General features: G+C 35.1%; 2 protein-coding genes across 2 annotated transcripts in view; both read right to left on the bottom strand.

Moving 5' to 3' along the window:
• The window catches only part of LOC136820322 (CWF19-like protein 2), a 47809-nt gene extending 39203 nt beyond the window's left edge, over window positions 1-8606 (bottom strand). The window contains exons 1-9 of the mRNA XM_067076518.1: window positions 8580-8606; window positions 8353-8457; window positions 7994-8095; window positions 7425-7514; window positions 7135-7170; window positions 6833-6937; window positions 4359-4484; window positions 3691-3790; window positions 2893-3008 (exon numbers count right to left, since the gene is read on the bottom strand). Coding sequence (XP_066932619.1) covers window positions 2893-3008; window positions 3691-3790; window positions 4359-4484; window positions 6833-6937; window positions 7135-7170; window positions 7425-7514; window positions 7994-8095; window positions 8353-8457; window positions 8580-8606 — 807 coding nt within the window. The remainder of the gene's footprint in view (window positions 1-2892; window positions 3009-3690; window positions 3791-4358; window positions 4485-6832; window positions 6938-7134; window positions 7171-7424; window positions 7515-7993; window positions 8096-8352; window positions 8458-8579) is intronic.
• Window positions 8607-8650: 44 nt separating this feature from the next.
• LOC136820328 (HIRA-interacting protein 3-like) lies at window positions 8651-15184 on the bottom strand. Its single transcript, XM_067076523.1, has 5 exons — window positions 15007-15184; window positions 13414-14469; window positions 13102-13264; window positions 12525-12617; window positions 8651-9353 (listed from the first exon to the last, which is right to left on the bottom strand). The coding sequence occupies exons 1-5, from the start codon at window positions 15052-15054 to the stop codon at window positions 9124-9126; spliced, it is 1590 nt and encodes a 529-aa protein (XP_066932624.1). The 5' UTR covers window positions 15055-15184; the 3' UTR covers window positions 8651-9123.
• Between the last annotated feature and the right edge of the window lie 385 nt (window positions 15185-15569).

The following is a 15569-nucleotide window of genomic DNA, read 5'->3' as shown; positions in this document are numbered from 1 at the left end:
AAATTGTTAATTTACAGTAATATATTTCTCAGGTCTATCGACCTCTATGAAATAATCATGCTTAATATTTTACAATTTTACAGTTATAGGTGCACGGTGGGCCTCTTAACCAGTCGTCTTTACAATATTTCATTTTCAGTGACGGGTTTGTTACAGATCTTCTTAAAGTAGAGTTTTGTCCGAGGATAGACTTTCTTGGAAAAGAAATATATGGTTTGGTTCACAACATAGGGTCCTCCAGGGTTCAGGTACCCCCAAAAAATTTAGGTACCCCAAATCATTTTGGTACCCTCAAAATTTTTAGAATTCTATAGTAACCCCCCAACTTTGAGTTACCCCCTTTTTAAATTTTTTATTATTAAAAATACAAAAAGGGATTTTTTGCTCTTTTGTCATTCCTGGGAAAATACTTCCATGGCGGCCAGCACTTCTTTTTCAACAGATTCAAGGGTGTCATTTTTGACTATAACTTTCAAGGGTTTCAAGAGATTTTCATATACCAAACTTTCAAGGGTTTCTAGGGTTTTTAGTTGATCTTTGCTAGTTTTCAAAGATTTCAAGGAAATCTGTCGACAAAAGGAGAAAGGTTGAATATTCAATTTTTGTGTAAAGGAGGGCCCTTAAATTGGCTGATAATTGTAATTGATAATTTTACAACCACCCATTCTATCACCCAGACCTGCCAATCTCATATAATTCCAGAGGCACTTAACGGGTTAAAAGGTAAACCCCCTAAGAATGAGCGTGGAATATCCCCTTGAGTCTCAGGGGTTCTAAAAGTATGTTTTCTCATTTTTAAGTCACTGCGATGTTTGTATCTCATGTAATGGGAAAAATTTTGTATTTCTGAAAGTTAAAATGGCTGAAAATGGCCACAAAATTTAGCATTTCAAGGGTTTCAATAGTATAAATCTTGCATTTCAAGGGTCCCCAAAATAATATTGACTTTTCAAGGTTGTTTCAAGGGTTTCAAGGAATTTAAGGGTGATGACTTCATACAAAAACAACAACCCCCGCCCCCACTAATGAAAATGCAGGTACCCCCAAACATATCAGGTACCCCTCAATTTAAGAATACTTCCAGGTACCTGGCTTTTTTAACACTTTTTTTTAGGTACCCCCAAATCTCTGGGGGGGTGGATCCTATGCACAAGGTTCTCTTTAAAGAAAGGTGAACTTGAGTATTACAAAATACGAAATTCTTGATAATGTCACTAGAGGTCTAGAAGAATACAAAGTTCGAGGTTGTCATATTGAACGTACCCTTAAAGAAGGCATTATTATATTGACATCTCAATACTTTGTTTTCCAGGTAAAAGTTGAAGGTGACGTGAAAGATTGAGTAATAAGAATTTCTAAATTATTACAATTTGTTAGGACGGGAATAAAAATACTCGAACGTGTGCAAACGCACCGGACTCAACTTCAGATGCTTCAAATTATTCATAGGCCCGATTGTAGCAAAACAAACCAAAAGATTAGAGCCCAGGCCTTGAAAATCAAAATTTTCAAAAAATGAAAAAAATACAGCCAAATATTCACCCAAGGAACAAGAGTGACAAATTTCAGCCAAATCGGACCATTTTTGAAGTTTCGAGGGTGCCCTAAAGTCTAAAGACAGACAGAGAGAAATTTTCAGATTATAGCTCAACTGAAGTCAAGAACTGAAGTCTATTATAAAATTAACAATTACCATGCATAAAATTCCAAAAGCCACAGCAGCAAAACTGTTTAATTTTACTTCTGATGCAAGTCTCAGGTATGGAACATGGAAAATTGAGACTATCATATCTATCATATCCTAAGACTTGCTTGAAGAAAAAAATTTAATTTATTCGATACTTCTCCAGACGAAAGTCTTAGGTAATTTTTAAAATTGAATAGTAGGAAATATTTAGATAATCATATATTATTAGAGTGATTGAAACCGTCAAACTAGATTATATCACCCTTTGACCTGCTTGAAGAAAGAGATTTGATTTATTCGATACTTCTTCTGATGCAAGTAAGTCTTAGGTAATATTAAAATTAAAAAATATGAAAAATTGAAATCATCATATCATACTTTTGTCTGTCACGAAAATGGTAGGAAAGCTGTGGTCAGTCAGAGGGTTGCTTTGAAACTGAGAGATGGTTGTATAGTATTATAATAGTAAATAAAAACTTGAATTTTTTTTTGAAAACCAAAGCAGGCAAGAAAACAGCTTGAAAGGATAATCAAATAGTTTGAGGTAATTGGTCTGCAGGAACAAGGCCCAGAAGTCAGTGTATGTTAATTTGGATTTACACTGTAAATATTTCCAAGAAAGCACAAAACTTAGAAAAGCATTAAAACTAGAGGGTTCGAGATTGCATTTCTAAGTTTGTATTAACCGAAAACATAGCGAGTGGGGATATGGTGGTCGTGTTTCATATCTAAATAAAGTAAGAAGAATCTATTTAAGAACAAGACGCAAGTAATATCTTTCTACAAAAAGCTAACCATAATTTCAACCATTTTTGACAACCATACTCTACAGACATAAATGGAACATTTACTTTCACAAAAATACATAGATACAACGCAGATGAAGAGGGCGGCACAGATAGATAATAGACAATCAACAAAGATAAAAACAATTAAAAGAATGGAAAGATGAAGACAGAGTCTAGAGTCAGGCGAGGCCTTGAGTAAGCACTCTCTGCTATACTCGTGAGTCACTCGTCATCTTCACCAGAAACGTTAAGCACTGCACACTAAATCTCGAACCGAATTCGGACCAATATATTGCTCGAAATTTAAGTTTCCTATTTCATTCTAAATCAGCGAGAGTCAACAAATCGTATTAGTGGATTCCTATACGTTGAAATTCACTCCTAACAGGCGCTTTTCAACTTAAAGAAAATACATACCCCATAACGTTTGCTAATGATATCTTCCACTGGTACTCCTTGTTCCTTTGCTTGTTTTACAGCGCGGTCGTATGATTTCTGTAGCCAAGACTTCCCACCATCACCCACTTTGTGGTCTAGAAAGAAAATGTTTAAATTATCATTTGTCTACCATTAAGTTAACTTTGATTATTTAGGCATCAAACCAAAATACTAATACAACACAATTTCGAGCACAGTGATTTTAAGATCGTTTTCGATTCTAGTCGTGACAAAGATATTGTCCCGAGCTATGATGTCTGTTAACTTTTTTCAAGAAGGTTTACTATTTTGAATGAGTTATATTCACTCCTCTTTTGAATTGGGATGACCATAAATGACCAAAACCATTACTGAATCCTATATTTAGGATTAGATTGAAACAGTAGCTATTATTTTCAATTAATTGAATACAGTTGCTCTCATGTTGTCTTCTGACCAGCCACCAGAACCGTTAGAAAACCAACAGATCCGGCTGGACTCGAACTCACAACCATGCCATTCGCGGGCATTTGCTCTACTATTGAGCTGTGAGTTGAGTCTCGCCGGATCCGTTGGTTTTCCAACGGTTCTGGTGGCTGGTCAGAAGACAACATGAGAGCGACTGTATTCACTTCGTTATAATACAAAGGGCAAATTTTAAGATTAATAGGTCTTATTTTAATTTACAGAAGATTGAAAGAGGTCGGAGTAAATTTTGTTACGAGATCTTAAAACATTGTGTGTTGTTAAAAGTAGGCTAATGTAATGAAGCCTTCAAAGCGTCAGTAGTGATCTTACTCTGAGTTACTTCAGCTTGTGTTCTCGTTTCTGAATCACTGGGTAGGCCAGTTCCTCCATTCTTCCAATATGGATTCAATTCCCGACTTGCTTGTATGGTCTGAAAAAAACGGCGCGAAAATAAAAAAATGTGTTACCCATAAAGTAATAGAAATTGTTCAAACTGTCCTACATGTTTAATCCAAGCCTTTTCGAATACTCAACACCTTTCGAACGAAAAACGATTAATGTCATTAGCGACTTTAATCGATTTATCAACGTAGGTAGGCAAAGCTATCAAAGAATTAAAATATACGGGTTGCAAAATTATGTCAACGCTGTCAAAACATGCGATTCAGTCAAAACATGTGATTGCTAAAAAAAAGCTCACGTGATTTTATTACAATGTTACTTGCTTTACAACATACACTCAATAACTTTATTAGTGTAACTTCGAGCCAATCAGAAATGAAGCTCATGTGAAAAGCACATCAAAATTTCGAGTAACAACGTGATTTGACTTCTCACTCTTTTCAAGTCAAAAGATCCAAAAGAAATGTTGCCATTTGGCGTCTCAGAGTTTCCTTTAGTCTACAAACTCATAGAGCGTTTGATTTCACGCTGTCAAAATAATGGATTTTCTAAAATTTTAGCACGATAGATGGCCAATTGATTCAAACGATACTAACAGCTCTTTTTTCTTTTTCTTTTTGTTTTTCGTCTGTTTTCCTTTGTTTGGTTTTGCCGTGTTCTCTTGAGTAGGTTGCTTTTGATGCAACGTCCAACAGAGACGAAGACAACATCCAATCATCACGCTAATGAAGGAAAATTAAGTAAGTTAGAAAGTTGTTTTACACCGCAGACGAGGTGACCCGAAAGAGATGGTGTGTGTACTTGGAGATAAGAATTTCCTCTCCTTCTCTCTAAATCCCTCTTGTAACCCGTTTTCAAGCTTTTTAGTTGCTGAAAATTAAGAAGGGAGATCAGGTTTTATTATTTTTTAATCTTTGAGTCATCTCAACGAGCCTAAATTTAGGCATGGTTTTCGCAATCTCTTAGATCCTTTGTGGTAGCTTTCCCTAAATATCTCTTTTTTTCTTCTATTTTTCTAGTACCCCTGGCAATAGCGTAAGCTCCTAGCGGGTTTAGTAATATTTGTCTATATGTTCGTAGTGTACATGACCACAAGAGATTTGAACACTGCATCTTCATACTTTAGAGAATATTAAAGACAATAATAACCAAATATTCAACGCGAAATAATCGGATATAGAAAATATTCAGTCTCGCTTGATGATATCCATCTCAAGCTCAACTGAATATTAAGCAGATATTCAATTCATGATATGCACCACTGCAATGTCTTCTGACATTACATCACGGAACCAATCGCTCATTGGTTGTAAGTGACGTAAAATCAGTCAATACGTCACTTTCAACCAATCAGCTATTGGGTGGAATGGAAGACATTGCAATGGTGCATATCATGAATAGGTAAAAGTTGGTTATTGAGATTTATTAACCCGAGGTGATGTAATATTCAACGAGGCGAAGCCGAGTTGAATATACATCACCGAGGGTTAATAAATCCAATAACCAACGAAAACCTATTGAATATATGTTTTATTATATACCTAAGGCAAAAACAAAACATTAATTATGTTAATAGTCGAACGTTTCACTTAAAACACTCCCATAATCGAACGTTCGAATATTTTTCTTTTTTAATGATTTTCTTAATTACTTTGAATCATAAAATTTGTTCATGAAATTGACGATAGATTTATTTTAATGAATTTCTTTGATGCAACAAGAGCGACAAAAAAAATCAAACTTTGAAAGCAAAATTTGAAAAGAAAATACTACCGTGGTATAATAGCCGTGGTATATCAGGAATTATTCAATGGCTGTTTTTGCCTACAGGTATATAATAATTTTAGATATCCGATTTTTCTTATCCAATATTTGTTTATTATACGCGTAAATTTAGTATTTCATTCAATCATTCGCTAACCAAAAGACTTTATGTTTTCTAAGTAGACCCGAAATCGAGTTGAAAGATGACACGAAAAATAGCCAATATTATTTGATTGAACCAGGAGCAAAGATATTGATGCGATCATCAGAAATCAATTTGAGAAGACCAAGGATATAAAAACGTATTACATTATTCATGATTCACACAACTCTGAGAGATGGTTTAGATGTTCCTCTCCAACAAAACATCAAAGGGGATGCTTTAGTCAAAAATATGATGAAAATCAACTCTTACACGGTTTTTTCTTCGCAAAATTAGACTTAGGCTAAAGTCTGTCTCCATATAATTTGCAGCGGAGACAGAAAAAGCTGTAACTTTTGATAGAATTCGAATTAGAAAACGGTTTTGTGCTCGAAGAAGAAAATCAACTTTTTATGGAATAATGCTATGATCTTAATTTTTACATCAGAGATTCTTCAATCTTAGAACGTCATAAATGCGAAAAAAAAGTTCAAAAAATGTTTATTCAGTCAAAAAATACAGCTTAAAACTTTGCCCTTGTCGACTTAAAAAAAGGTTTTGTTGTTTTTTGTTGGTTTTTGAAGCCAATTTTAGAGATAAACTTTCGACTATATTTTTTAAATAAAAAAAGGTTTTCGAATTTTTTTTTCACATTGATGATGTTCCAAGATCAAAGAATCACTCGTGTGCAAATGATAATCATAGCACAATTATTGAAGAAGTTGAATTTCTTCTTCTTCATTTTCAATCATCATTTTTCCATTTTTTTTGAATTTTTTCTTTTTGATAATATTCCACTCCTGTTTGTCTTTTCAACAAGCACAAAACCGCTATCTAATTCGAATTTTATCAAAAGTTATAGCCTTTTTTGTCTCCGCTGCAAATTATTTTGAGACAGACTTTAAGACGTGTATCCTAATGTGACAAACGAAATTAATATTTCTTAAGAGCACAGCATTTTGAGCACCTGAGGTTTCTGAATGAATGAATGAAAACCTCGATTCATCAATTTGGTAAGTATTCTTTCTGTTCCAGTAAAAATATAGTTTGAACTGTGAAAAAAAAATGGATTTTTTGAGATTCAAGCTTGAAAGCAAAAACCGAAAACAAAAAAAAACAAAAAAAAACCTCCAACCCCAACTAAAAACAAAAGCGAATGGATACCTCAACAACATTCGGTGTCTCTTTAGGATGCTTGGGTGGAGATGCTGACGGTTTTTCTTGGTGAGTTTGACCACCACCTGCCTCCTCCCATTCATCATCACTGACCTGAATAAAAAGATATATTAAAGACTTTTTTGTGAAAATCCCTTTAGCCTGGGACAATGACGGTCATTTTGGAACCCACTTTTCAATCACACTTTAGAAAATTCAGAAAGTCTTGCAAATTCTAACAACTGAAGGTTTAAAATGTTAGAAAAAAGGAATAGTGGAAGAATAAAAAAACGGTGGAGAAAAGAACAAACCTCTTCTTCTGAAGATGAATCTGAGTGTTTCGAACTCTACACAAAAGAAAACGTTAGACTTTCATCATTCATTTAAGTTTGAGTCAAATGGCTTACAGTATCAAATTATAAAATAGGTTCAGCGAATCAATTAAGGTAATTTAATTTAACAAAGAATTCGAGAAATTCAGTGAAAATTCACCACGTCAAGTCAACAGAAGATTTTCGGATTCTCAGGAAACACAACACATTAAAAACAATATAAAGAGATTATGGTTGAATTGTTATTCTCAAGTGTTGTAGAGATGAACCTTGTGTTTGTGTTTCTTTGATTTCTTCTTGTGCTTTTTCTTTTTCTCCTTCTTTTCGTTCTTCTTTTTCTTTTTTTCTTTTCGATCATCCTGGATAAAGAAAGGTCCCGTTTGATCACGTGTCAAATATGAATTTATCGATATGAAAAGAATTTACTTCAGTACAACCGTCAACAAAAATTCCAGCTAACAGTTTGTTTGTATTGCCATAATATTTACTTTACCATTTAAGATAATAACGATGGTATGCATCATTTAAATGTCTTCTGACATTACATCATAGACCCAACAGCTGATTGGTTGTAAGTGACGTAAAATCATCTAATACGTCATTTTCAAGCAATCAACTGTTGCGTTTGTGATGTAATGCCAGAAGACGTCGAAATGATGCATGTATAATGAAAGTCGCTTTAGGGTAATTTCTGAAGATAGTAGATAAAATCTTATCGGATTCTTAAAGCATCCTTAACAATTTCAACATTTTCCAAGATTATTATAAGATGACTAAAAGGGAATTTCTCTAGAAAATTCCAAATTTTAAGGAGAACTAGTACCATTAAAACACTCACAGATTCGATTCTATCGGAGAGTGATGGTAGCATCCATTTGGAGTCTCCTCTTTCTTCTTCTAGATTTTTTCTTCGTTTAACACTCTCATAATCTTCACGTGTCTAGGGAAAGAAGGCGAAAATTACAGGATTTGAAGATTTAGAATGGTTGACTAGACGATAGGCTTGAAACTAGTTGTTAATCTTCAAAATATAAAATTAAATGAAATAAAAAAAAGATTGGATCGAGTTTGGGGGGGGGGGGGTAACAAGTGGCACGCGTCTGATCGAGCGACTACAGTCGAAAAGGTGTTTATTGAATCAGGTTCTAACAATAGAGTGAAAGTTACAGCTACAACAATTAGTTCTCACTGAATTACCTGTTTCAGTTTTTCTTTCAAATGGTCAGTTTTGGATTTCTTTTTTGCATCTATATTTGATTTACTGACAAATTTTACAAGTGATTCTTGATTTATATTAGACATCTAAAGAAGAAAGTGTGATAATAATTTTAGCAAAGTTTAGAAAGAGATAAACTTTTAATCAAATATGTGACACTAACAAAGAAATTTTGTGCAGAATGACAAGCTAGAGTTTTACCACTAACTTCAAAAACCAGTTTATAATATTCCATTGTTAATGTTAACATCGATAAAAAATGCAGCATCATTTTTTTCTAATCATAATTTTCAATAAAAAAAATAAATACAAAAATCTTTTTCGCTTTTAAAAATATTTACAAATTTATTAAAATTGGCGGTAAAATTTTTTAATATAAATATTTATAATTCAAAATAATAAATAATTTTCTTTTTCATAAAAAAAGACAGTAAACAGTCAACGAAACCATAAAAAGACAATATCGCAACGTGAATTTTGTAAATCTACACGGATATTATGAAAAATTGTTGGTGGAGATGAATCATTTAACCCCCTGGCTGGGAAAACAGAAACCGTGAATCTTTATCTCAAACGAACAAATTTCCCCTACGATGTAAAATAACTAGCTAATTTCGAAAGAAAAAAAGGTCATCTTGGCGGACACCATCATTACCAAGGAGCTCTAGCCAAAGCAGTTCCCTTAAAAACTCCATAACATATTGCGTCATACAAAGAATGATCTTATAATAAAACCAAAGAGAGCATCCCATTTAATCAGCATCTCCATGGCAATCACCAGAATCATCATCTTCACTACTAGTCGTTGCTAGGCGACAACGTTTCTTAGATTTGTCACCAGTAGTATTAGATCCACCAGGGACACCCTTGTCCTCATTCTCGTCATCAGCATCAATACAATCAAGTAAGCCAGTAAAATCATATCTTTTGGGACCTTTTACCAATGAAGATCTTCGTGCAGAACGTGTCCTGCCACCTGATGCTACAATATAAACAGATCAATTTTTGGGTGTTAAAAAAATACATAATACCATCTTTATCTTCATATCTGAGGCACATAGCACAAAACAAGGCGGAAAATGACATATTTTCAAAATTTCACATAGATGTAATCGATACAGAGAATATACTTACTTACTTACTTACTGCACGGTTTAACGTCCGTTGTTCCCAGCAGCTGGGGTTGGACGCCTTCCTCTCTTGATGGCCGTACGCCATGCAATGCGATCGTTTGTCAGGTCGATGTTGACATTGAGGGACTTCATGTCCGCATTGATATTGTCCGACCATCTCTTTTTTGGTCTGCCAACATATTTCCCTTGCACTACATGAGTGAGCATCTTTTTTTGCCAACAGTCGTCGTGCATACGCTGCACATGACCGAACCAACGAAGTCTACCTTGGGAAACTAAGTCTTCAATACATGGAATACCAAGTCTTTCTCTAAGCTGGGTCATCGAAATCCTATCGGCCAGACGAGTTGAACAGATCCAACGAACCATCGCGTTGTCATTTCGAACAAGCCTGCTACAGTCATCAACCGTGACTGCCCAGGTCGGGCTTCCATGAAGCAAAACACCCCTTACGGCCGAAGTAAAGACACGACCACGACATTGCAATGGGATGCTCTTATTAGTCAAAATTGGCAACAACTGTCTAAATTATTCCACGCAGACTCACCCTTGAGGTATTCCATCAAAACAGCCTCCATGTCCCCAATCATATCACCTAGGTACACAGAATGTGGGTACTACCTCAAGATCTGAACCGTCTATAGAAAACACAGGGGGGGAGGTACAACAAAAGGATTTAGAACGCAGGACAAACATAGTTAAAATCTTCCCTAGACGCCCTTTTATGCCCGAGCATCGTTTATGAATGTAGTTTTTACATGGCGGCATAAAATAGAGTTGCCCTACTCCTTGTAGCAGGACACCACAAGGCCATTTACTTGTCTTTGCCTTTCCCTCAGACCATGTTTGCAATGCAGTACTTTGGTCTTCCGAGTGTTCACACGTAAACCCTTTGACTCAATGGCCTGTTTCCACTGGGTTAGCTTGAACAAAAGCTCCTCTTTAGATTCTGCAATAATAACCAAATCATCTGCGTATGTAATTCCCAAGGACAACCGGTACGAAATGACCGAGAGAGTGCTTCCATGACAATTATAAATAGCAAAGGACTCAGGACTGAGCCTTGATGCACACCAACGTTTACGTCAAACTCGTCGCTGTATTTACCATTGATGCGAACACGAGATCTTGGAGAATTGTACATAGCCTGAACCGTTTTTACAATCCATTCAGAAACACCAAGAGTTCGCATGGCCCACCACAGCACTTTCCGTGGTATACGGTCGAAGGCTTTTTCAAGGTCAACAAAGGCAAAAATTCTGTCCTCTTTTTTCCAAGATATTTTTCTTGAAGTTGTCGTAAGATGAATATGGCATCTGTTGTTCCACGACCAGGCATAAAACCAAACTGCATGGAGTCGATTAAGATTTGCTCTCTGACCTGACTTTCCAAGATGCGCTCCAGTACCTTCTGCAGTATTCTAACAACTTGAGACCGCGATAATTACCACAATCAAGGGAGTCACCTTTTCCCTTATACAAACTAATGATGTACGATTCGTTCCATCATCAGGTACCTTACCTTCGCGAATAATCAAATTTATAGGGTTGTGAGTTTCGGGACAACACTATCGCGCGAGACCTTAAGCATCTCAGAACTATGCCACTTGGCCAGCGGATTTTGCCAGATTTCATCGATTAATGCTTTGAGTACCATTGCCTCATTATCTCAATTGAGGGACCCATGATGGGATCTGCGTTTGGAAGAGCAGATTCATCCCAGGCAAATTCAGAGTTCAGGAGACCATCATAATGTTTTTTTCCAGGCCTCTAACTTTGAAGCATCATCATATACAATATCCCCTTCTTTGTTACGAATACACTTTTCACCAACAATGTCTTGATTCTCAGACTTCATTTTTCTAGCAAGCTGGAAGACATGGTTAAGCTTATCTTTCTCATTCAAATTACGAAACCTTTCAACTGAAGCATCTTTTTTAGCCTGGTAACTTCAGATTTGCCCTGCGTTTAGCAGCCAGATATGGCTCTTTCTGACCACCACGTTTCCAGATCTTTCCAAGTCTTCTTTTCTCCTTAACAGCAGTATCAACCCTTTCATTCCACCACCAAGTTTCCCTGCGTCTTTGATGGGGTTTTGACCAACCGCAGGAAGTATCAAAGGATTCAAGAATAGAGTTTTTCAAATTTTTCCAGGATTCATCAATATCATTAGAAGCAAACAGCATTTTGCAATTTCGCATTAAACACTTGCACAGAAATCCTCACATATAGCAGGCTCTTTTAGTTTCCATACGCGTCTGCGTCTGGGAAAGGCTTTGAGAGTCACCTTACCTGCATTCAGAATAATGTCACCAACAATCAACTTATGTTGTGGAGTGCATTCTTCACCATTAATTACAGTTACATTGCGGACTGTTTTTAGGTGGTTTCTCGGAATTAAGATGAAGTCGATTTGTGACTTTGTGGCACCAGACTGGTAGGTGACCAATTTATTGTCTGATTTAGAAAAGAATGTGTTAGTGATAGCAAGATTAGCAGCTAAACAGAAGTCAAGAAGTCTGATACCGTCAGCATTTCTCTCACCAAAACCATTTCCACCGTGAACATTGTCGAAACCTGCTGTTTCTTTACCCACATGACCATTAAGATCACCGCAGATTAGAAGAAATTCCTCTTCCGGTGTTAGGGCTGTCTGAGTAAGAAGATCGTTGTAAAACTTTTCTTTTTGTGACTCAGGTAGACCAGTTTGAGGCGCATAAACACTGAAGATACGGATAATGGATTTTTCGATCATGATGCGAATGTACATGATTCTGCTGTTTATGCGTTCGACAGATATCACATTCTCAACAAGGTCCTCCTCGACGAGAAGACCCACACCACCAAAACCAGTTTCATCACCACACCAATATATATTTAATTTTACAGTAAAAGTCACACTTGGATCGTGCCCAATTTTTTATTATTTTATTAACTCTTACAAAAATAAACTATGCTGAATTACCCTCTTTTTGCAGGACTGTGCTGTGATAAAATTAAATTGTAAAATTAAATAAAAACCTGTGATGACATTTTCGGTGTTCAATTCTGCTACTTCTGCGGCTTCTTCACGCTTTTTACGGATCTTTTCACATTGCTTCAATGTCGGTCGCCCTGTCAATGAAAATTACTTTTAAAATACGCGGAGCTAATATTTCTATACACATATTTAACTCTTGCAACTAAAGCAGTATACAAATAATTAGGTTCGAGTTTATTGAGATTGAATTTCACCAAATTTTTGAAGCCGTCGAATTGATCAATGATAAGTCGAACCCAGTCTCCTCTTTTACGGTTGATTATCTCTTTCATAGCACGTTTTTTCACCCATACAAAGAACACTATTAAAAAGCTAACGTAATTTGGTAAAATTTGTTTTGCAACCATTGATAAATATCATATATGCAACGCGTTACTATTTTTCTCTTCTCCTAAAACTCTAAATCGAAATTTGACCATTTTCCACGAACTAGTATTTTAAAAGAAAAGAGTTACAAAGAATGTATCCTGAACACGTGACACTAATGCTTTTTGGTGAAAAGAAGGATGATAACAGATATCATGTGATAAGCAATGTACGAGGGGAGATATTTTATACCTTTTACACCAAAATCCTCCAACATTGACATGATTTTTCTTTCTTTAGATTTCATACTTTTACAGTCTTCAAAAAGTTTGCTGTAATTCGACACCTTATAGCCACACAGTTTAAGGTATCGTTTGAGGTTCTTTAGCTTGACACTGTCTTCCTTACTCTTCACCTGAAAGTTAATAAATTTGAATAAATCTAGTGTGGCTCAATTATGCAAAAATCTGGTAAAGGCAGTGTCTATACAACAGTGGGAAAGAGTAAAACAATCTACCATGTAGAAAAATTGAAACAATTAAATCATTCTTTCGAATTGTATACCTCTTTACCAGAAGTTTTCTTATTTTTGTTTCGATCGTCACCTTGTTCTTCATCTATTTTCCTTCTTTTTGACAAAGGTTTTTTCTTCTTCTCTTTAGTGACATCCAAGGAATCCATCTGTCTACTGTCACCATTATCATCAGTATCGATCATACTTGTATCAGTAGTATCTGAACTTTTACGTTTCCCTGAAGTTTGTATGTTTTCATTATGTGAAGTGTTGTCACCACTTAAGACAGTAATATTCTTCGCCTGAAGTTCTTCGTTTGATGTTTTATCAGTAGACTTTGAAGCAAAGATATCCTTTTCTTGAGCTTCAGCATCCAAAGGTTTATTGGTTTGTGTACTAGAGTTTGTTATGGATGATTCTTGGTTTTCAGTACACGAAACTACATTAAGATTTTGATTTGATTTTGATTCATGTGGGCTTGTAACCTGGTTTTTGTTTCTGTTTGACAACTTTGCAAGTTTAAGATCTTCATCATAATCGTCATAAGAACTACTACTACTGCATGAGGATGAAAGAGAAGATACAACGAAACTACTGTTGGCTGTGGTAGAAGAAGTCTTTTTAGTCTTGCTTTTTAAAGGAATATCGTCATCTGATGACGAGATGTCAGCTTTTAGGCTTTGTCCTATGCCTTTTCCTTTGCTACTCTTGGTAACTTTTGATGTCTTTTTTCCAGTTTTGGTTTGCCTCGTTCTTTTTTTGGATAAGATCTCATCATCACTTGATGATGGCACTTTAGACTCATCATTTTGTTCGTTTTTACCTGCAATATTTTTCTCCATTGTACTGCTCTCTTTGCCTTTCGAAGACACTGGTAGATGATCCTTAGTGGCCAGTAGTTCATCTTCTGGTGTTCGATTCTTGGTATTACTCAATCGTTCCACGTTATGTAAAAATTGTTCTCTGATTTTCTCATTAGCAATCAATACATCTGTTAATTGCAATTTCATGCCAAAATTTGATTTAGTTTTTGAGCCATGGATTTCCTTGCAAGATAACACTTCATTAACTGATGAGTCACCCATTGTTCCTTCTTCTTTAACTTCCTTGAAAGGTAGAAACAGAAGATTTTTTACAGACTAAACTTCTGGATAGCTTAATGGCTATTTATGGTAATTGCCTTGCAAGCCAAACATGAGAGTCAGCGAGGTGTGCCATACCTCAGCATTTGAGCTACAATTAAAGAAGGGGATACACTTCTGACGGCAAGAGAAATGCTATATCGGGTGTACAAAAAATAAAGTCACCCTCGTTAAAATACAGATTCTCGAGATCTATGAATTTCTTAAAAATCAGACAGTTTTTATAAAAAAGGCAAATTAATCTTTGGTGGGTAATTCACCAAAATTAGTACACAATTCGCAAGATCAAATAAAAATGAAAATAAATCGTTCTAATAAAAATATAACTTGAGCAATTTAACATGAAACAGGACCAGACGGTAGATTGTTCAAGCAAACTGAAAAATAATCACATATTATATTCAATTAAGACAAAGGTTAATTAAGGGGAAATTAAATAATAATAAAGGTTACATTCTGTTTTACCATAAAATATATTCAATTAAGATTAAAATACCATACCTCTTGAACATTGATAAAAGGCATATCCTCGGTGCCAGGGTTCAACATATTTAACTACTTTTTTTTTGGACTGAAATTTGAATGAAAGATAAATAATGAACAAACGCGAGAAGAAAAAAATAACGGTTCAGATCTCATTGTATTGACAAGGGACTATAAATTGAACAGAATGTAGTAATTGGGTTTGGGAGCAAGGCAAAAACAAGACATTGTAAACAGAGCATCAAAGAACACAATATCTCAACTGTGTTGTAGCATTGTAAGTTAAAATATAAACAAAAACAAACTGTAATATAAACGTTTCTTGTAATAAGATTAAGGGCCAAAATTAAAAAAATTAACATAAAACAAAGAAAATTATTCTTTTACAAGATATAAAGAGAGTTATTTACATAAATTCTTTTATGAAAAAACAAAAACAGTCGAAAAGTGTACAAAAGAAATTAATCTAAGAAATATTATCATGTGTAGATTGGACAAATTATTAGAAGCAATTGAACAAAGAAAATAGTCCAGAAATATCCGGCAATAACATCTTAAATATCTAGCAATTAAAAAAAAAC

The sequence above is a fragment of the Clytia hemisphaerica genome, unplaced genomic scaffold, assembly GCF_902728285.1.
Source record: "Clytia hemisphaerica strain Z4C2 unplaced genomic scaffold, Clytia hemisphaerica genome assembly, whole genome shotgun sequence".
Classification (NCBI taxonomy): Eukaryota; Metazoa; Cnidaria; class Hydrozoa; order Leptothecata; family Clytiidae; genus Clytia; species Clytia hemisphaerica.
Note: the sequence above shows the minus strand (reverse complement) of the source record. Positions and strands in the feature narration are given on the sequence as shown.